This window comes from Malaclemys terrapin, chromosome 4, assembly GCF_027887155.1.
Source record: "Malaclemys terrapin pileata isolate rMalTer1 chromosome 4, rMalTer1.hap1, whole genome shotgun sequence".
NCBI lineage: Eukaryota > Metazoa > Chordata > Testudines > Emydidae > Malaclemys > Malaclemys terrapin.
The window spans coordinates 4,271,476-4,293,084 of NC_071508.1; the positions used below are offsets into that span (position 1 = coordinate 4,271,476).

The 21,609-nt window shown below is 54.7% G+C and overlaps 1 protein-coding gene across 3 annotated transcripts in view; it reads right to left on the bottom strand.

The window, feature by feature from the left end:
- The window catches only part of LOC128836845 (integrin alpha-D-like), a 29,999-nt gene that overhangs the window by 2,813 nt on the left and 5,577 nt on the right, over positions 1 to 21,609 (bottom strand). For 2 of the 3 annotated variants that reach the window (XM_054027510.1, XM_054027512.1), the window contains exons 2-23: positions 19,718 to 19,832; positions 19,465 to 19,568; positions 19,192 to 19,256; positions 18,360 to 18,474; positions 17,935 to 18,065; positions 17,571 to 17,716; positions 17,324 to 17,474; positions 15,623 to 15,773; positions 15,179 to 15,252; positions 14,652 to 14,781; positions 10,935 to 11,083; positions 10,028 to 10,168; positions 9,525 to 9,737; positions 6,403 to 6,533; positions 5,192 to 5,349; positions 4,886 to 5,040; positions 4,604 to 4,735; positions 2,854 to 2,927; positions 2,421 to 2,562; positions 1,988 to 2,101; positions 354 to 433; positions 126 to 209 (exon numbers count right to left, since the gene is read on the bottom strand). In XM_054027510.1, the coding sequence (XP_053883485.1) occupies positions 126 to 209; positions 354 to 433; positions 1,988 to 2,101; positions 2,421 to 2,562; positions 2,854 to 2,927; positions 4,604 to 4,735; positions 4,886 to 5,040; positions 5,192 to 5,349; positions 6,403 to 6,533; positions 9,525 to 9,737; positions 10,028 to 10,168; positions 10,935 to 11,083; positions 14,652 to 14,781; positions 15,179 to 15,252; positions 15,623 to 15,773; positions 17,324 to 17,474; positions 17,571 to 17,716; positions 17,935 to 18,065; positions 18,360 to 18,474; positions 19,192 to 19,256; positions 19,465 to 19,568; positions 19,718 to 19,832 (2,755 nt within the window). The remainder of the gene's footprint in view (positions 1 to 125; positions 210 to 353; positions 434 to 1,987; positions 2,102 to 2,420; positions 2,563 to 2,853; positions 2,928 to 4,603; positions 4,736 to 4,885; positions 5,041 to 5,191; positions 5,350 to 6,402; positions 6,534 to 9,524; positions 9,738 to 10,027; positions 10,169 to 10,934; positions 11,084 to 14,651; positions 14,782 to 15,178; positions 15,253 to 15,622; positions 15,774 to 17,323; positions 17,475 to 17,570; positions 17,717 to 17,934; positions 18,066 to 18,359; positions 18,475 to 19,191; positions 19,257 to 19,464; positions 19,569 to 19,717; positions 19,833 to 21,609) is intronic. The other variant, XM_054027511.1, reaches the window with a different exon arrangement.

Below are 21,609 nucleotides of genomic sequence, written 5' to 3' on the forward strand. Positions count from 1 at the left end.
GGGCGCATTCCCCTTGCAGTCAGTGCAGGCACCTATGATCCCGTGCGGCGCTAGGGGGCGCTGTGCTGCAGGGAACAGGGGGTCCAGCAGGGGGCGCTCCCCCCTCTGTCTCCGCAGTGACCTACCTGGTGAGGATGATGAAGATGCCGTACTTGACCGGAAGCTCCGCCCGGTGACTCATGCGCTCGGTGGTGGGGCCGCCATTGTCACTGCAGGGAGGGGAGGGCAAAGGAGAGAGATGTGAGGAGACTCAGGCAGGTAACTGTGCAGGAAGACTGCACTATAGGCCACTGCACTGCCCTGCTCCGTGCATGGCCCCCACCCCACCCCCTGGCCCTGAACAGCCCCCTCACCTGCTGACGTTGGCTGTGATCTGCAGACTGACCCCCAGGTCGGCCTCAGAGGAGACGTCGAAGGTGGCGACGAAGACGGCCTGGAAAATACAGGTGGGGTGAGAGTCAGGGTCTGGGGAACTGCCAGAGACAGGGCAGGCACAGGGGATCAGGGGGACTGTTGTATGAACTTAGATGGAATAAATGGGCCCAGAGAGGCGAAGGTGTTAACATGACCCTGTCCCTGCCCAACAGCATTAACTGGGTTTAGGGTTTGGGATTCACAGACCTTGGTTGGTTCCGTACCGTGGCAACACCCCATTCACCATCCTTTTATTACAGACACAGAAGAAATCAGCTAAGGCCTTTGCAATGTAACATGTTCAATGAGACTTTTATTCTTCCCCCTCCTCCCTGCCCTGCGCCTGTCGCTGGAGCGAGCCTTTTATCCCTCCCCCACCACTGTCTGACCGATAACTGGACGCAATAACTGGCCGCTGGGGGAGAAGAGGAGGTTAGTGGAGGGGCTGGAGCTGGCCTGGGCGCTGTGGTTGAAGTCCAGGCCCGGTTCCCAGCAAACAATGAGGCAAAGGCACAAGTGGGGAGAGCAGCACAGAGAGAAAATGCAGCTTCTGCCGCGGCGGCTGCCTCTCGCTGGCAGCCTCCCCACTGGAGAGAGCCCGGATCAGCCACGCCGAGAGCTGGCAAGCGGTACCAGCCTCGGGCTGGTGCGGACGCTGGATTTAGCCGCCGTCCTGGGCACAGGCTCATCACAGCAGCGAGCACAACACACAGGCTTGGCTGGCTCAGCCAGACACTCCTTAGACAGAGGGGAGCAGTGGGAAGAGAAGAAATAAGGTGGGGAAGGGACGCAGCCCAATGGGCAGGAGTGGAGAGACAGTCTCCCATCCCCGGTGGTGTCTGGATCTCACTGGGGGCAGGGGCAGGTGGCATAGGCACCCACCGGTAGCTCCCCTTGGCCCCGCCCCCCTGCTCCAGCTCACCTCCGCCTCCACCTCCTCCGCCAGGGCTCTGCTGCGTCCTGCTTCTCCCCCCTCCCAGTGCTTGCACTGTGACACAGCTGATTCGTGGGGCAGGGAGGGAGGGGGGAGGAGGGGGAACACGGCGCGCTGGGGGAAGAGATGGGGCTAGGGTGGGGATTTGGGGAAGGGATCTAATAGGGGCAGGGAGGGATGGAGTTAGGGCGGGGACTTTGGGGATGGGGTTGGAATGAGGGCGGGGCCGGGGCGGAGATGGGGTGGAGTTGGGGCGGGGCTAAGGGCAGGGAAAGGGTGGGGGGGTGCGCACCCACCACCGCCGAGAAAATTGGCACCTATGGCAGGTGGGTCCCTCTCCCTGGGCCTGGCCCAGTCGGGTCAGGACACCTCTCAGGATCACGATGACGAAGGCCCAATGGTGTCACGCTGGGTCCGAGGGGACGGGTGTGGGGGAAGCCATGACAATGATGCTGGCTCCTTCCCTTTCCCTTGTCTTTTACTGAGCCACGGCTCTGTTTGCACTGACTCGCCGGGCTCCCCGGGCGCTTTCCCCAGCACATCTCTTGTCATGGGCTGGGCTGACCCCAGGGAACTGCCCCTCTCTGCTCCCAGCTGGGCTCACCCCTGGGGAGTTCACAGGCCAGGGCCCGTCCCTACCTCGGCCCCGCTCCAGAAGATGGGGTGGTTGATGTGGCAGGTGCTGGTCCTTTGAGTCTGCTCCTCGGAGCCCACGGCCGAGCTGCACTTAACGGCCATGGCCCTCCTGTTAGACTGACCATGAGAGACCAGCCAGTGAGAGATGCAGCCCACAGCGCCCCCTGCTGAGCCCGCTGCCCGCTCCCTGCAGCACAGAGCCCCCTGCCGAGCCCCCTACAGAGCCCCCTGCCTGCCTCCTGCAGCACAGCGCCCCCTGCCGAGCCCCCTGCCCACTCCCTGCAGCACAGAGCCCCCTGCCGAGCCCCCTGCCCGCTCCCTGCAGCACAGCGCCCCCTGCCCGCTCCCTGCAGCACAGCGCCCCCTGCTGAGCCCCCCGCCCCCCGCCTGCAGCACAGCGCCCCCTGCTGAGCCTGCCCGGTGTACGTTGGGGTACCTGGAGCAGCAGGACCCGGCGGTAGGACAGCGCGGCCGGGTAGAAGAACTGCACCCTGGTGCTGTAGGAATTCTCCCCACGGTTCTGGATGGAGATGGTGGTGTTGAGTTCAGGGGTGACCCCCACCACCAGGGTGCTCAAGCTAAGGAGGGGGAGAGAAAGGGATGAGTTTCTGCAGGGCAGTGCGCTGGCCGGTCTGTGAACTTCTTCTAGCAGTGTCCAGCCAGGGACCCCAGCCCTGAGAGCTTCCCATAACAGTGCACAGCCTGGAAACCCAGTGGTGAATCTTCCCCCCAGCAGGGCCCCCGACAGGATCCATCAGCAGTGGAAATCTGGCAGAATCTCCAGCTGGATGTTGAAGATCTGAAGCATGATCAAGCCTGACGGGTCCCACCATGGTAGGTGTTTGGGGGAGGAGGATTCAGTGACTTACCCAGAGAAATTGAAGGAGATTTCTAACTGGTCATCGCAGCGGCCATCTGTGCCACAGTCCTTCTGAAACGGGAGCTGCGGGGCGACCCAGGAGAGCAGGATCAGCGTGAGTAGGGAAGGGGCTGCAGCACCACCTGCTAGAGTGACAACGCAGGGACCCAGGACCCTGCACTGGGGGACAGCTACACCCATCTGTGACATCCTGCATCTTTGGGGAGCACCGGGTAACCCCCATATTCCTCATGTATATATATAAATGTGATCTTGTATATAAAGCAGGCCGTGTGAGGTATAAGGGGAAAGGTTATGATCTGCTGAAAGTCATTTTTTTATCCATATATGTATGTATATTGTTAATGCATATGAAGTTTTAAAAATTGTGTTGTATGGTTGTTAGTAAAACATGCGGTAGGTTTGGAAAGCACCCAGATACTAGCTCTCCAGAGACAATGACAAGGGAGGTAACCAACACCCGGGTGGGTGCTGAACAGACATCACCAACCATTGTCAAGCAAGGGAGCTACAATGCAAGTGACTCACCTGCATAAGGCCTCACCAGGGGTATTTCTCCACCTTGTGACTCAACAATGCTCACCCAACATGCCTGGATTTGTGTTCTCCACGCACATGGGACTAACGGTATAAAACAGGACACAGGGGATCCCCTGCTGGGCCTTTCTCCTGCCCCCACCTATGCTGCAAGCAACAAGGACGCTCAGAAGACTGAAGACTCCAACAGAGGGGACTGGTCCAGGTTTCAAGGGTGAAACCTGTGTACTATGAACTGCAATATCCAGTGGGGTGAGAAAAACTGCTTAATCTAGATGTTGCCCAGTCAAATAGAGTTGAGAGTATAGACTCCATGCTTATATTTTCTTTTCCTTTGGTAACTAACACTGACATTTTGCCTATCACTTAAAATCTATCTTTTGTAGTCAATTAATTTGTTTAGCTGTTTATCTTTACCAGTGAATTTGCCTGAAGTGTTTGGTAAATCTGCTCAGGTTACAAAGGCTGGGGTATGTCCACTTTCCATTGATGAAGTGGTGAACCAATTAATACAATTTCATTGCTCATCTTGAGCAGTGCGAGATGGTATATTCCTGAGGTGCAAGGCTGGGAGCTGGGGGGATTTGGCTGGTGCCTTTCTGTGTGTGTGATTCGTGAGTGGCTCTGGGAGTGTTCGTGCCATCTAGCTGGGTGTGGGGCTCCAGATGCAGTTGTGCTGAGTGATCACAGTGCCTGGAGGAGTTTGCTGCTTGTCACTAGCAAAATATTGAGAGAGACAGCCCAGGCTGGAGGGCTAAGTGGGCACAACAGTCCCAGGCTGCACCCCCAGAATACCGTCACACCATCATCAGCCCTGCACCTGCCCCCCCACATACAATCCCTCTTCCGCCTCCCCCTCTGGCAAGCAGCAGCATCACACTTCTAGCGGTGCCAGGGCAGGGGGACTGGTTGGCTCAGGGGGATGGGGAACAGGGCATGGGGACTTCCCCCTCTAGGGGGCCCTGGCCAAAATAAAATTTGATTTTTGATGAACATTTTTCAATTTTTTTTTTTAGACATGGATATTTTGGGAGTTTTGAGGAGAAGTTGGAATGTTCCCACGGATGAGAGATGGGTTGCACTGTGTAAAGGGGTTTAGGAGGCTGCTGCTGCCTCTGAATTTTCCAGACTCTTGCTTTCAAACGGTCACTGGTTCGATCCCTGCAGCAGAACCACCTCGGGGCCTGGCTCTGGCACCTTACCGAGCCTGTAGACACCGGCGCAGAGTCCTCGCTCAGGATGGGTTTGAGGTTGCTAGCAGTAGAGATGGGCTCCCCTGTCAGGCTGTAGTTGAGGCGCAAGGTGATGGGGGTCACAGTGTCCTCCGGGCAGAGCTGTGGAGACAGAGAGACAAGTCGGGCCCCTGAAGGATAACAGGAGCTGGGGGCTGGGTTGGACTCGGAAAGAGGTTTGTTCTCTGGGTGATTTGGGAGCAAGGGGCAGACACAGTGGGAGGGGAAGGAGCCGGGACCCCCCACACTCACAGGTAACGTTATCCGATACGTCTCACATTTCTTCTCAATGCGGAGCCGCAGCTCCCTGCTCAGGACGGGGCCGGTGGAGTCGAAGGCGGCTCGGATCTTCGTCCGCCCGGGGTCCAGGGCCAGGCTGTACTGGATGGTGCTGAAGATCCTGTCGCCTACGGGGGAGGGGAAATGAGGGACAGAGAGAGACACAGTGGGAACCTCAAGGGGAAATGGGACACGAGGCCTTTCCCCTCTAGGGGGCGCTGGCTTCAAGCCAACCCCAGGCCAGGGCGGGAGGGGAGCGGAGGATGGGTTTGGTCTGACCTAGGCTGTCCATGGTGCTCTTAGTGATGGTGAAGCAGACCTCTGCCCTGCTGGCCTCCGTGTTAAGCTGCTCCTGCTCCTGGCAGTCGAAGGCCGAGGTGGGGATCGTGGGGGGCTGGAAGCTGATGGAGATCTTGACTTTGAGCACAGGCCGGGACCTGCCATGGGGGGAACAGAACCATCACCCAGCTGCTCCCTGAAATGGGGCCAGCCCCCCTCCCTCCCCTGAGCCTCCCACCCAGCCTGGATGTGCTCACAGCACCCCAGGGAGTCTTTGCCTTTTAAACCTTTGTAACTGTGTAACTCATCAAACAGGGAAGGAGACTTCTCTAATGCAAAGGCTGGCTTCCTACAGAAGGGGAAGGAGAAGGCCATTGAGACCAAATGAGCCATTGTGAGACATGGAAGAACAGAGACTTGGTTAATTGCATTTCTCACCCCCTCTAGGAAGAGCAACCCTACGCAGGAACTTGTCCCATCTACGTGGGCTCTGGGGAGAAGGGGATACAAATCCTTGACAAAGAGAAACTTGTTGTCTTTGTGCCACTTGGACTCTAAAAGAGCAAGACTCAGTAGGCATAAGCAAAAGACCCCCAGCTGCTTAGTTTGGGTTACCCTAAAGGACATATGGAGTTTGCTTATTACAGAAGATTCTCTTATCTTTTGGAATCGAAGACGGTAACTCATTTGCATGTGTAGGTTACCTGCTTAAACAGTATAAATAACTCTCGTTTCTTTTTCTTAGTTACCAGATCTTTAGCTAGTTTATTACAGGATTGGCTACCAGCATGGTCTTAGGTTTGAGATCTGACATACAATTGCTCTGGGGTAAGTGACCGGTCCTTTGGAGCAAGGAGTAACCTGAATATTGTTGTGGTTTTTGGTGTAAGGGACCATCTATCACAAAGGCAAGCTTATCTGGGTGGCAAAATAGACCAGAGTGCCTGGAGGGGCTCTCTGGGACGCCATGGTGAGGTTGTTATAGTGCCTGAGGAGTTCATACTTCTAACTTGGGTGGTGAAATCTAATTATAGAGCACACAGCCAATTTGGGGTTTCTGCCCTTACTGTTTTCCAGCAGCAGGCAGCGCACATACATACATACATACATACATACATACATACATACATACACACACACACACACACACCATGTACTGTCGCTGTCTGTGATTGCCATGTGGAGCAGTGCAATGACACAGAGTAACTCACCTCAGCAGCAGGACCTGCCCTTGTGCTCCCACCGCGATGTCTGGCAGCCCATCGCCAGTCAGGTCTGTCCCGCCACTGACGGCCTGGCCAAAGTAGTGCAGCCTGCTGGGGAACAGTGACCCCTCTATGCGCTGTGGGGCAGAGAGAGTAGTAAGGGGTGGGGAAGGGCAGCTGTACTGTATAATGGGTAGTAGGGGCAGAGGAGGGCGAGGGATGGGAAGGAGGCGGCTGTACTGTATAATGGGCACTAGGGGGCAGCGGAGGGTGAGGGGTGGGAAAGGGGCAGCTGTACTGTATAATGGGCACTAGGGGGCAGCGGAGGGTGAGGGATGGGGAAGGGGCGGCTATACTGTATAATGGGCACTAGGGGGCAGCAGAGGGTGAGGGATGGGGAAGGGGCGGCTGTACTGTATAACGGGCACTAGGGGACAGCGGAGGGTGAGGGGTGGGGAAGGGGCGGCTGTACTGTATAACGGGCACTAGGGGGCAGCGGAGGGTGAGGGGTGGGAAAGGGGCGGCTGTACTGTATAATGGGCACTAGGGGACAGCGGAGGGTGAGGGATGGGGAAGGGGCGGCTGTACTGTATAATAGGCACTAGGGGGCAGCGGAGGGTGAGGGGTGGGAAAGGGGCGGCTGTACTGTATAATGGGCACTAGGGGGCAGCGGAGGGTGAGGGATGGGAAGGAGGCGGCTGTACTGTATAACGGGCACTAGGGGGCAGCGGAGGGTGAGGGATGGGGAAGGGGCGGCTGTACTGTATAATGGGCACTAGGGGGCAGCAGAGGGTGAGGGATGGGAAAGGGGCGGCTGTACTGTATAATGGGCACTAGGGGGCAGCGGAGGGTGAGGGGTGGGAAAGGGGTGGCTGTACTGTATAATGGGCACTGGGGGCAGCGGAGGGTGAGGGGTGGGGAAGGGGCGGCTGTACTGTATAATGGGCACTAGGGGGCAGCAGAGGGTGAGGGATGGGGAAGGGGAGGCTGTACTGTATAATGGGCACTAGGGGGCAGTGGAGGGTGAGGGATGGGAAAGGGGAGGCTGTACCGTATAACGGGAACTAGGGGGCAGCGGAGGGTGAGGGATGGGGAAGGGGCGGCTATACTGTATAATGGGCACTAGGGGGCAGCAGAGGGTGAGGGATGGGAAAGGGGCGGCTGTACTGTATAATGGGCACTAGGGGGCAGCAGAGGGTGAGGGATGGGAAAGGGGCGGCTGTACTGTATAATGGGCACTAGGGGGCAGCGGAGGGTGAGGGGTGGGAAAGGGGTGGCTGTACTGTATAATGGGCACTGGGGGCAGCGGAGGGTGAGGGATGGGGAAGGGGCGGCTGTACTGTATAATGGGCACTAGGGGGCAGCAGAGGGTGAGGGATGGGGAAGGGGAGGCTGTACTGTATAATGGGCACTAGGGGGCAGTGGAGGGTGAGGGATGGGAAAGGGGAGGCTGTACCGTATAACGGGAACTAGGGGGCAGCGGAGGGTGAGGGATGGGGAAGGGGCGGCTATACTGTATAATGGGCACTAGGGGGCAGCAGAGGGTGAGGGATGGGAAAGGGGAGGCTGTACCGTATAATGGGCACTAGGGGGCAGTGGAGGGTGAGGGATGGGAAAGGGGAGGCTGTACCGTATAACGGGAACTAGGGGGCAGCGGAGGGTGAGGGATGGGGAAGGGGCGGCTATACTGTATAATGGGCACTAGGGGGCAGCAGAGGGTGAGGGATGGGAAAGGGGCGGCTGTACTGTATAATGGGCACTAGGGGGCAGCAGAGGGTGAGGGATGGGAAAGGGGCGGCTGTACTGTATAATGGGCACTAGGGGGCAGCGGAGGGTGAGGGGTGGGAAAGGGGTGGCTGTACTGTATAATGGGCACTGGGGGCAGCGGAGGGTGAGGGATGGGGAAGGGGCGGCTGTACTGTATAATGGGCACTAGGGGGCAGCAGAGGGTGAGGGATGGGAAAGGGGCGGCTGTACTGTATAATGGGCACTAGGGGGCAGCAGAGGGTGAGGGATGGGAAAGGGGCGGCTGTACTGTATAATGGGCACTAGGGGGCAGCGGAGGGTGAGGGGTGGGAAAGGGGTGGCTGTACTGTATAATGGGCACTGGGGGCAGCGGAGGGTGAGGGATGGGGAAGGGGCGGCTGTACTGTATAATGGGCACTAGGGGGCAGCAGAGGGTGAGGGATGGGGAAGGGGAGGCTGTACTGTATAATGGGCACTAGGGGGCAGTGGAGGGTGAGGGATGGGAAAGGGGAGGCTGTACCGTATAACGGGAACTAGGGGGCAGCGGAGGGTGAGGGATGGGGAAGGGGCGGCTATACTGTATAATGGGCACTAGGGGGCAGCAGAGGGTGAGGGATGGGAAAGGGGAGGCTGTACCGTATAATGGGCACTAGGGGGCAGTGGAGGGTGAGGGATGGGAAAGGGGAGGCTGTACCGTATAACGGGAACTAGGGGGCAGCGGAGGGTGAGGGATGGGGAAGGGGCGGCTATACTGTATAATGGGCACTAGGGGGCAGCAGAGGGTGAGGGATGGGAAAGGGGCGGCTGTACTGTATAATGGGCACTAGGGGGCAGCGGAGGGTGAGGGGTGGGAAAGGGGTGGCTGTACTGTATAATGGGCACTGGGGGCAGCGGAGGGTGAGGGATGGGGAAGGGGCGGCTGTACTGTATAATGGGCACTAGGGGGCAGCGGAGGGTGAGGGGTGGGAAAGGGGTGGCTGTACTGTATAATGGGCACTGGGGGCAGCGGAGGGTGAGGGATGGGGAAGGGGCGGCTGTACTGTATAATGGGCACTAGGGGGCAGCAGAGGGTGAGGGATGGGGAAGGGGAGGCTGTACTGTATAATGGGCACTAGGGGGCAGTGGAGGGTGAGAGATGGGGAAGGGGCGGCTGTACTGTATAATGGGCACTGGGGGCAGCAGAGGGTGAAGGATGGGGAAGGGGCGGCTGTACTGTATAACGGGCACTAGAGGGCAGCGGAGGGTGAGGGATGGGGAAGGGGCGGCTGTACTGTATAACAGGCACTAGGGGGCAGCAGAGGATGAGGGATGGGAAGGAGGCGGCTAAACGTTAATACGCACTAGAGGGCCATGGGGCCCCATGGTGTCTCTTCGGGGCTCACCTGTCTGTACTGGGGACTGAGGCCTCTTTTTTCCCCATGGAAGATGTACAAGGCCCCGTGATTGTCATTCTCCATGGGGGCCCCGATGGCCACGTCCATCTGTCTGTCCCCGCTGATGTCCCCGATTTCAGACATGCTGGCCCCGAAGTGCCCGAACACTTGCCCTGTCTGCCCCTGCAGTATCTCCGTGCAGATCTTTTGCATCGTCCCCTGCTGGCCCCATCCAAAGAGACAAAGGGTGAAAGGATCAGCGCCCCCTACAGAGACTCTTCCCTGCTCCCTGCAGCACAGCACCCCCTAGTGCCACACTGGGGTATTGTTCAGCATTGACTGCAAGGAAAGAGCATCTTCTACTAAGCCCCCCACCCTGGTCCCTGCAGCACAGCGCCCCTTAGCCCTGGACTGGAGCATGGGGTCATCTCTGCCTAGCAAGCCATTTAATGGGATCCCAGCCTTAAATCTGTTCAGCTACATCATAAACCCCAATTCTTCCCCTCTCCTACCTGCTGGTTAATCTGGCAGATATAGACGCGCCCTCCATTCAGGGGTGTATAGTACATGGGGGCTCCGATCAGAACCAGGTCCGTGTTCCCATCTCTGTTGAGGTCCACAGCGCACAGTGTACCCCCGAAATACGAGCCAACCTGGAAGGGCAGATAAGTCACTCCTTCCTTTTAGTCACTTCCTCCTTCTCCCACTGGGACCCTCACACACACACACACACACACACACACACACCCTGCTGGGAGCAGGATTAAATTCCCACGTTCATTCCGTCCTCACCATCACCCTCATTTTACACACAGCAGGTAGTACTGTTCCACTGAACGTATAGGCTGTTAGGTCTTGGAGAAATGCTGATTGTTCACTGTGGTTCAGTTCTTTTTAGCTGCTGTGTTTGTACAAGTGAAGTTTATTCATTGAGTCTACTTGGCTGAAATGGTCTTTCCAGTTCTGTTTGCCTGAGTGCACAGGAAGCTGTATGTGAGAGAGGTGCTTCCTGCTAGCTGTGGTGCCATTATTTAAACTACCATGTTTGCACAAGTTAAATGTTTTCCCTCTCTGGATCACTCTTGAGTCTCATCTAACTGAACATATAGGCTATGAGACTGTCAGCTCTTTGTAGTCTGTGTTTGTACAGTGCCTAGCACAATGAGGTCCTGGTCTGTAACTTGAGCTGGTCTGTAGTGTTCCTAGGCACTACCTCAAAACAAATAAATGATCCTCCTCATGCTGATTGTTAGCTGTGGTGCAGATGTCTACACCAGTAGCATTTATCCATTGCCTGAGTCTCTCAGTGCTGCCTACATCTGAGATATGAACACAAACTGTTACATGTTGTGGAAATATTGCAAACTTCCTCTCCTTCCTCTCACTTTCTGCCCATCATTCCCCATGCCCTCCCCTTACCTGCTCTCCCAGCACCTCGGTTTCCTCCCGCCATCCTCCACGCTTGGAATCTTGGCTGAATAGAATGACTTTGCCAATGTGATTGTGGCGAGGGGCCCCAACCACGTAGCTGCTCCGCCCCTGGGATGTGATGACCTGAACTGAATAACCTGCAAGAGACAGAGACACGCAAGGGTGAGAGGGGGGAGCAGGCATTTCCAGACACAGGGCCTCACACAGCCTTACAGCAAAGGCTTGATCACGAGCCCTGCTGAGCCTGCATGGCGGGTAGGTGTCAGGAGCCCCCCTTGCTCCCGTGTGGGAGATCAGCATCACTGGACCTTGCACAGGAGGATGTTAAACTAACAACTCAAGGAGAGAGTGCTAAGGTGGCAAATGGGGTCAGCACTGGCTGACAGGGAATGAGTCCCCCCCACCCCACTCCATGCAGCACAGCACCCACTAGTACCTCACTGGGGCATTGGAGCCTGCACTCACTGTGAGAGGAGAGCGCCCCCTAGTAAGACCCAGGCCCCACACCCCTGAAGCACAGCATCCCTAGTGTCCCATTGGGGGCACCCCTGCTTCGCATGCCGTCTGATGGGATCCAAGCCCCAGATTTAAAGATATTACTTCAGCTCAAGAAGTCAGGGATGTATTGTACTGAGGTGGCAAAGAAAAGACATTTTTGAATGGTTCTATCACGATGCTAGCACTCTGGGTAATCAGCAAGAGGGCACTGGAAATTCTCATTCACGAGAAAAAAAATCTCAGATGGCATAGTCATTACTGGAACCTGGTGGGACAATTTTTATGGCTGCAACGCGAAATTCCCTGGTTCCAACCCAGAGTGGGTAAAAGCAGGGCCGGCTTTAGGCCAATTCCCCCGATTCCCCAGAATTGGGCCCCCGCGGGTAAGAGGGCCCCGCGCCTTAGGCTCACCCGGTGGTGGTCCACTCCAGCGGCATTTTGGCGGGGGGGGGGGCGCTCTGAGGTCTTCGGCGGCATTTCGGCGGGGTGGGGGGGATTCCAGGGTCTTCGGCGGCATTTCGGCGGGGGTGGGGGTGGGGGTGGGAAGAGGTCCTTCAGTGCCGCGGAAGACGCGGAGCGGTCCTCCCACTGCTGAAGTGCCGCTGAAGACCCAGACCGCGGAATTGGGCCCCACAGGTCCTAAAGCCGGCCCTGGGTAAAAGGGATGAAGGGTGGCACTCGATATGAAAGACTGGACATGACAGACACCCCAGCCTGGTTCAGAGTACAGATAACTCAGAACAGCAGGAGCAGGAAGCATGGGTGAGGGGTGAACCCCCGCTTCAGGTAGACTAGCTTGTCCCCCACTTTCACCAAGGAGCCACCCTGCCCACCTGCCAGAGCTCCAAGTGCCTGTCCTGCTTGCCCCAGCCAGCTCCCCTGAGCACCAGGCTAGCCCCAGCGCCAGGCCGAGCCGCGCCCCCCCTCCACACAGAGTGGGTCCTGGAAGCAGCCATCAGCATTGACTCTGAAAAGTATTTAGGGGTCACAAGGGAACATGAGCTCCCACAGCAATGCTGTAGCCAAAAGAACTAATGCGACCCTTGGATGTATAAAGAGGAGAGTAACGAGTAGGAGCAGAGAGGTGATTCCCCCATATACCAATACTGGAACACGGTGTCCCAGTCTGTTGTCCACATTTCAAGAATGATGTTGAAAAATTGGAGAGGGTGCAGAGAAGAGCCATAAAAATGATTCAGGGGCTGGTGAAAATGTCTGACAGTGAGAGAGTTAAAGGGCTCAGTCTGTTGAGTTTGTCAGAAAGAAGGAAAGGTGATTGGATTTTAGTGTAAACAAACTTTCATGGGAGAAAACACTGGGTACCAAAGGGCTCTCTGATCTCTCCGAGAAAGGCAAAACAAGTAACCGGTGGCTGGAAGTTGAAGCCAGACAAATTCCAATCAGAAATGAGGCACCAATTTTTAACAAACTCCCCAGGGCTATGGTGAAGTCTAAATGGTCATGTAAAAATAAGGTTGTCAATTATAATAGCAAGAATGACAGAATAAATGCTACAAAGATAAAATATTGACAAATCTTAATGTAAGTGCAGTAATAAGAACATAAGAATGGCCATACTGGGTCAGACCAAAGGTCCACCTAGCCCAGTATCTTGTCTTCTAACAGTGGCCAGTGCCTGGAGCCCCAGAGGGAATGAACAGAACAGGTCATCATCAAGTGATCATAGAATCATAGAATATCAGGGTTGGAAGGGACCTCAGGAGGTCATCTAGTCCAACCCCCTGCTCAAAGCAGGACCAATTCCCAACTAAATCATCCCAGCCAGAGCTTTGTCAAGCCTGACCTTAAAAACCTCTAAGGAAGGAGATTCCACCACCTCCCTAGGTAACCCATTCCAGTGCTTCACCACCCTCCTAGTGAAAAAGTTTTTCCTAATATCCAACCTAAACCTCCCACACTGCAACTTGAGACCATTGCTCCTTGTTCTGTCATCAGGAACCACTGGGAACAGTCTAGATCCATCCCTTGTCACCCATTCTCAGCTTTTGGCAAGCAGAGGCTAGGGATACTAATAGCCATTGATGGACCTATCCTCCATGAATGTATCTAGTTCTTTTTTGAACCCTGTTATAGTCTTGGCCTTCACAACATCCTCTGGCAAGGAGTTCCACAGGTTGACTGTGCGTTGTGTGAAGAAATACTTCCTTTTATTTGTTTTAAACCTGTTGCCTATTAATTTCATTTGGTGACCCCTAGTTCTTGTGTTATGAGAAGTAGTAAACAGCACTTCCTTATCTACTTTCTCTACACCAGTCATGATTTTTTAGACCTCAGTCATATCTCCCCTTAGCCGTCTCTTTTCCAAGCTGAAAACTCCCAGTCTTATTAATCTATCATACGGAAATCGTTCCATACCCCTAATAATTGTTGTTGCCCCTTTCTGAATCTTTTCCAATTCCAATGTATCTTTTTTTGAGATGGGGCGAGCACATCTACACACAGTATTCAAGATGTGGGCGTACCATGGATTTATAGAGTGGCAACATGATGTTTTCTGTCCTATTATCTATCCCTTTCTTAATTATTCCCAGCATTCTGTTTGCTTTTTTGACTGCCGCTGCACATGGAGTGGATGATTTCAGAGAACTATCCACAGTGACTCCAAGATCTCTTTCTTGAGTGGTAACAGCTAATTTAGACCCCATCATTTTATATGTATAGTTGGGATTATGCTTTCCAATGTGCATTACTTTGTATTTATCAACATTAAAATGATAATAAAATATGAAAAATTACAATGAGGAAACGACAGTCATTACAATAATTACAGTGATACGATGATAATAGTTATTACAATAAAAAGTGACTGCAGCTAATCTGTCATCAAGAAGGAACATAAAAGCTTTTATAAACGGAAATATTTCACTTGTTCGTGAGATACATCTGCTTCCGGGAGTGGGGCAGGGGAATCTTACAGGTTGGGGTGATCTCACTGGGGTCCCACTGCTGGTACTGAAATGCACCACCTCTGGGGTGGGGCACGGGCACTGTTCATGCATGGATCCCTCCCCCAGTGCTGAGATGCAGCTGTCTCTGGGGTGGGGTGTGGGGACTGTTTGTACAGGGATCCCTCCCCCAGCACTGAGATGCAGCCATGTTTGGGGTGGGGCACAGCAGCTTTTAAATTACCTGACAGGAACACTGGGCTAGAGCTGTGTTGAAAGATTTCTCTCAGGCTATTCTTACCGAGGTACGCATCTTTCATGTCCCCAGAGGCTCTGGATACGTTGATGAAGCTCGGCTCCCTGCTGCTCCCATGCAGGTATATCCCACCGGACCAGTCATAGGCTCCCACCGCTCCCAGCACAGGCCCGTCCTAAATCGACACGCACGGCAAAGGGAATGGATTGCACAAATCAGACAGCCTAGCAAAATATAGCCAGGGAGAAATAATTAGCAGACTTAGCCACCATTCAGCACAGCCTCCCCCCCACACACACACAGCTGCATTTGGCCAGCACTGACTGCAAAGGGGGAGCACCCCCTATGGAGCCCCTGCCCCACTCCCTGCAGCACAGCACCCCCTAACACCACCCTGGGGCATTGGGGCCAGCATTGACTGCTAAATTAAAGCACCTATAACTGCTGTGGACTACTAAGGGATGGTCTCTCCCATCCACGCATTAAACTAGCCAGACTCTATCCAGGAAAATCCATCAGGCACCCCAGTAAATGGCAGCGTGGGTCAAGCACCGGGGCCAGGCATCACTCACAGGGGACAGCAGGGAGCTGAATCCATCCTGAGACATCTCCAGCTGGAAGGAGCTGCCGCTCTGGGACTGGGTACCTGAGGGGAGAGACAGACAGACATGGGAGAGATCATCCCTAGGGAGGTCTTGTGTCCCATCCCCACCCCCATGAGGCAACCCAGCGCTCCCGAGAGGGGAAGGTCCCATGTCCCGTTCCCTGCTGAGCCAGTCAGCCCCACTGATTAATTTGGCCCCCTGAGCAGTACATTACAGGAGCAGCCAGAGTTGCTAGCACTTCACCCTGGAGCTCAGATACTCTGGTGACGGACACAGAATGGACTCCTTAGAGGGATAGCTCCTGGGTCCCTTTGCGATACAGAATCCCAGCAGCTCCCTGGCCCATCGCTACCCCGGGAACCTGTTTACACAGCCCCAGGGCAAGTGAAGTGCTTCTCCCTGGTCCGGTACCTTCAATGGCAAAAATCTTCTCCTGCAGCTGGTTCTGGATGCCCCGGAGAGCATCAAAGTCATTCACCTGGAAGATGTGCTCATCGGTGGGATTAGAGGCGATCTCACGGAGCTCCTGCTGGGCACTATGCTGGTAGAAGGCATCGCCTACCTTCATGAGGCAAAGGTGCAGGAGAGACCAGGGACAGAAACAGAAGAACATAAGCATGGCCAGACTGGGTCAGACCAAGATCCATCTAGCTCTGTTTCCTGTTTTCTAACAGTGGCCATTGCCAGATGCTTCAGAGGGAATCAGAAGTGATACATCCTGTTGTCCCATCCCAGCATCTGGCAGTCAGAGGCTTAGGGACACCCAGAGGCTTAGGGACATACCATGAGACACCCTGACCTTCTTGGCTAGCAGCCTTTGAGGACCTATCCTCCATGAATTTATCCAATTCTTTTTTGAACCCAGTTATACTTTTGGCCTTGGGATTTTGAGGGTGTGTAGTGGGCCGGTCACTCTGCTCCAGTCAGAAAGGGGTTAAAAGCATCCAAGGGAGGCTGGTTGGGTGGTCAGCCACTGGTATGGCTGCACCCAATTAGGGCACAGCTGGCCCTGATAAAAGGGTAGGCTGAGAGGGTGAGAGACGTCTCTTCCTCCAGCTGGGGAGCAGAGATGACCAGGCTGCCTGGGAGAACAAGCAAGGTACCTGAGACAGAGCAAGGCTGGGGAAAGACAGGCAGAGCTGAGGAGCTCTGACCTGGTGAGTCCCCAGGCTGAGGCCTTGCTAAAGGCCAGGGGAGGTACTAGGGCTGAAGGGAGGCAGGTGGGGCTAGAAAGGCAGCAGGTCCAACCCTTGCCAGTGATGAGTGTCCATTTCAGACTGCAGTTTGCCCCTGAAAGAAGGGGCTAGATGACAACTGGCAGTAGCTACTGAGGCAAGGTGGGTATAGGGGGTTGGGGTTCCCCTGGGAGGGGAGACCCAGAGTGAGGGGGCACTGCTGCGGGGTAGTGCCCCAGAGAAGGGACACCATGGGCCAGGGGGGATGCAGGGCCTAGACTGACATCAGTGGTAAGACAGGTAGTGACAGCTGGAGAGACACTGGCCAGCAGAAGGTGCTCCAGTGCTGGAAGAGCTAATTCCCAAGGTAACCAGCAGGAGGCGCTGCGCCAGTGAGTCAGGACGTCAGGAAAATTTCGTGCCCATCCACAAAGGGGAGAAGCTTTGGTTACACACCTGGAAAAAGCAGCCTGGATAAAAAAATCCAACTTCCTTCTTTTTGGAGGGGCCTTACACCGTGATTAAGAAACTAAACAACTTGTCTGTTCTCATACAAGACACAAGGGTGTGCCCCTTTGTAATGCATTGAGAGTCGGCAAACAGATTAATTGAAGGAAAAAGGAGGGCAAACCAGGAGGCTGCTCAACCACTATCCCAGAGGGATGTAGAAAAAAATTCAGAGATACCCAGCAGGTAGCTTATAAGGGGAGACCAGTTGTGGAGGTGGAATTGCCAGGGTGTGCTTGGGACCTCAGCCCACTGCCATCTTCAGCAGACAGTCTGTCCACAATAGATAGACCTGACCTAGAGGACATGAATCCTGCACTCCTGTCATTTAGATCCAACTACAAGTGATGTCTGGGTGGCTGAATTTGTTGCAGTGTCCCAACAAAGCTCTGTGATTCTGTAGGTGAGCATTAGGATAGATAGATCTCACCCCGATGGCGTAGCGAATGATCCCAGCTCTCTCTGCCTTTGGAATCACGACTGAGTATCGAAGTTGATCATTTTTCATGCCGTCTGTTACCACAATGAGAATCCTGGCAGCTCCATCCCGGGATCCTTTCTGTGAGATAAACAGCTTCGTCCTGGAAATGTGGCACGGGCAGAGGGGTTAGTTCTTTCAGCCTCCATGTCTGTGGGGTGGGAAGGAAAGCACTTGTAGGGGAAGAGGAGGTACCTACACCACTTCCTGGATGGCAGTGGCTGTGTAGGTAAGTTGTCTGAACTGTCTAACTTGACGGACGAGCGAATCTATGTTGCGGGTGCTCTTGAACTTATTGAAGTCAAAGTGTTCCTTAAAAGTGGTGGAGAACTGCATGAGGGCAAACTGGGAGACAAGAGGGGGAACAGGACAGGGTGGAGTAAGAGTGGGTCAGAATAGCACAGATGCTGGGGCATTGGGGTCAACACAACTGTGAGGGGAAAGGGCCCTGTATGAGCCCCCAGCCCGCTCCCTGCATCTCAGCACCCTTTGATGCTGCCCTGCCTGCCAGGGGCAAGGGATGCTGGCGGCTCAAGGGTCTGGAATCAGCGGCTGCCAGTTACCAGCGTGTCGGTGCCACGGAAACGCCTTATGACCTCGATGACAAACGTCTTCATCGTTTCAAAGTCACTGTCACCAATGCTGCCTGAGCCGTCAATAAGGAACACGATGTCTGTGGGGTGTTTGGGACACTCTGGGGAATGGAGAGGGTGGGGGTTACCCAGAGAAATTCAGCTAGATGGGCCAAGAGACACCAAATGGCAGTGAAACTGCCAAGACATCTGCCCATCTAGCCTGGTATCCCACCCCCTCCCCGCCACCGTCGTACAGGCCCATGGACCCATCTAGCCGGGTCCTGTCCCTGCTGCCCCAGATCAGACCAAGGACCCATCTAGCCTCATTCCTCCTCCTCCTCCCCTGCTGGCCCATATTCCCCCCCCACTTGTCCCCTGGGTGCTGGTTCCCCACCCCCTGGACTGCCCCTCACCTGGCAGACTGTCCGGGATGCGCCGGAGCTGCTGGAGTCTCTGGTCCAGGAGGAAGCAGTAGCCTTTGACGTACATGTTCTCCCCGCAGGCCTGGTGCACCGTGGGGCCGCACACCTGGGCACAAGAGAGGGACGGGGTCACTGGGCTCTCGTGAGTAGAGCCCCAGTGCGGGAGATCCAGGGCCTTCTCTCCATGGATATGCAAGTTCCTGCCAGGAGAGGGGACTCCCATAGGGCAGATGGGACCCCAGGACCCAGCACTCGTTTCCCAGAGGGGACAGGGGAGTGACACAGGGACATCACCTAGTTACCACACTCCCTGCTATGGCAACGCCCAATCATTGGTGCCATGTCTACATCAACCAGTTACACCCCTCCCTGCTATGGCAGTGCACAGTCAAGGTTGCCACGGTGAAGTCATCCAGTTGCCACACGCCCTGCTATGGCAGTGCACAATCGATGTCACCATGGCGACATCACCTTGTTACCTCCATCTCTTACAACATCATCTCATGACAACTGTCTCCATGGCGATGTCAGCTGGTCACCATGCTCACTGCTAAGTCAGTTCATAGTCACTGTTGCCTTGGTGACATCACCCGGCGACCACCTTTCCCCACTAATTACGGGAGTTACCAAAGACCCCCATAGAGTTACATCACAATTATGTCACCCAGTCATGAACTCTGCCCAAGTACCCCAGTCGCGCTGACACAGCCGTTACTACCAGCTGTGAGGAGTGGGGTTTGGGGGGAGCTGCCCCATGACATTCCCAGGGAGCAAGTGTCAGACCCCAGTCCCAGCACCCATCCCCCCCATGCACGGTACCTACCAGGAGCTGGGAGCTCTGGGCAGCCAGAGACAAACCAAGGGACATCTTCACAGCATCAGAGGGCCCTGAGGGTGGAAAAATGCACACCAGAATGAGCAAATAAACCCCACCCCCTGGATAGAACCCAGGAGTCCTGACTCTCAGCCCTGCCTCCCATCACACCCCAGCTCCAACCCACTAGATCTCACAGCGCTGGAGATAGAACCCAGGAGTCCTGACTCCCAGACCCCCTTGCTCTAACCCACTGGACCCCACAGCACAGGGTGCCCCTACTCTGGATGGGGATCTCCTGGCAGCGTCCGGAGCCCGGGCCGCACTTGTAGACTTTGCCGGTTTCATTCACGTTTCCTGTCTGCAGCGGGGCCCCGACGAGCAGCCTGTGGGGAGAGAGCAGAGGGGGGCTCAGGGGATACCCCATCACACCCAGAGGAGTGGGGCCCAGGAGGGGCAGCCCAACCAGACGGGCCCCTCGGGGATGGGTGTGAGGCACATAGCTATGGGGTCCTGAACCCCGCTCAGCCCTTACCCCCCAGCACTGGCACTCCCAAACTGCACCACGCTCTGTCCGAACCCTGCAGCAGCCTCCTGGAAGGTGATGGGTCCCTCCATGTCCACGCTGAATCCATGGCTCGGTGCCAGCACTGCAGGGGTTAAACAGCCATCTGTTAGAGCTTCCCCTATGCAGAGTGGGGCCAGTGGTGGGGGCTCAGGGACCAGCCCCTCCTGTTTCTAGGACTGACTCTGAGGCCCCACTCCCCTCCCAAAGCTGAGTATAGAACCCAGGAGTCCTGACTCCCAGCAGCTCATTTAAACTTCCCTTATGTCTAGCCCTTGAAGGCCTTTTCTTCCAAATCATTCCATGCAAATCAGCCTTCATAGATTTATGGACTGTACCGCCAGCTGGAACCACTGTGATCATCTAGCCTGACTTCCTGTGTAACACGAGCCAGCAAACTTCCCTGAATTGAACCAGACCAGAACATTTAGAGAAACATCCAGTGGTGGAGAATCCACCACAACCCTTGGTAAATTGTTCTGGGGGTTAATTCCTCTCACTGTTAAAAATGTTGCACCTTATTTCCAGTCTGAATTTGTCTAGCTTCAACTTCCAGCCATGGGAGCACGTTAGTCCTTTCTCTGCTAGATTGAAGAGCCCATTGTGACAATCAGCAGCATCCCCCCACCTTAATAGCTAGCAGCCAGCAGCCATTAGGGGGAAGCAGACACCTCAAGTACACAGTAGCCTGAACTTTTCAACTGTCTTCCCTTTCAAGGCCTTGAGGTAGTTGGAGCTGGTCCCAAACTGGTTTTCACTGACCAGATAGCAGAAGCACGGTTCTGGCAACCACCAATCAAGTGTTAACACAGCAAGGGCCTTTGTCTGAATGTGTATAAAGGATCTGTAAAATGTGTGTAAGACAGAGATTTTTGTACCAAGGTGCATAGCTCTCCTTTCTTCTGCAGAATAAAGCAACCTTTCCTTATCCCTGTCTGGCTGTTATTGGCTCTCAGCTAGGCGGACCCGATATTTCGGTGACAGTTTCTGGCGACTCCGCCGGGACTCTCCTAGCTCAGACATTGGACTCCGGATGGCTGCGGCGAACTGAAAACGGCGCCAACGGGGTGCTTAGCCCCCTTTCCTCATTTCACCGCAGCCCCTGGGATTCGTGCTCCGATAAGGTGAGTCCTAATAAAATAAGAAGACACTATCTGGTTCTGGTCTGGTTAACTGGTTAATAAATTTCTGTCTTATACATTTGTGCGTTAGGTGTGTAAACGAAACTGAGCCTCTCATTCGTAATTCCTCAGAGGAAAAGCCATTGCGTGCAATAAAGCTCTGAGGTCGAATTGGGATCCTTCTGTCCCGTCCCCTGTAGCGGTCAGTATTAGTAAAAATTCCTGTAATAAAATCCTATTAGGCCATAATTCCCTCTGATCTCTGTGTAATTCTCTGTTAAAGTATCAGCAGGCAAATGGGTGGGTCTCTGATAAAACCCTCTAAGGATAGCCCTTTGAATTATATGTTAAGTAAATGGCCTTTACCCGGTGTTTAAAAGTATTCTGGTAATGGGTATAGGTGGAAAGCCATTTGACTGTTCTGTGTTACAAAAAGCTACTGTAAAAATCTCTGAAGTCTCCACCTCCCATGCCTTTCTGCTAGCTCCTGATTCCCCAGTTAATCTCTTGGGCAAAGACCTGTTGTGTAAACTGCGTGCTCAAATTTTCTTTTCAAATAACAAAATCGTCCTCCGGTTACCTCAAAACCAACTTCCCCAGCTATGTGCTGTATTAACCCAGAATTCAAAAAACTCGATCCTGCCTGCGGGCCTGATCCTACCCAAGCAAGTCAGACAGAAGGTACAAGCCTCCCTATGGGGCACTTCAAAAGCGAACTTGGGCAGAGACGGTACGAATACC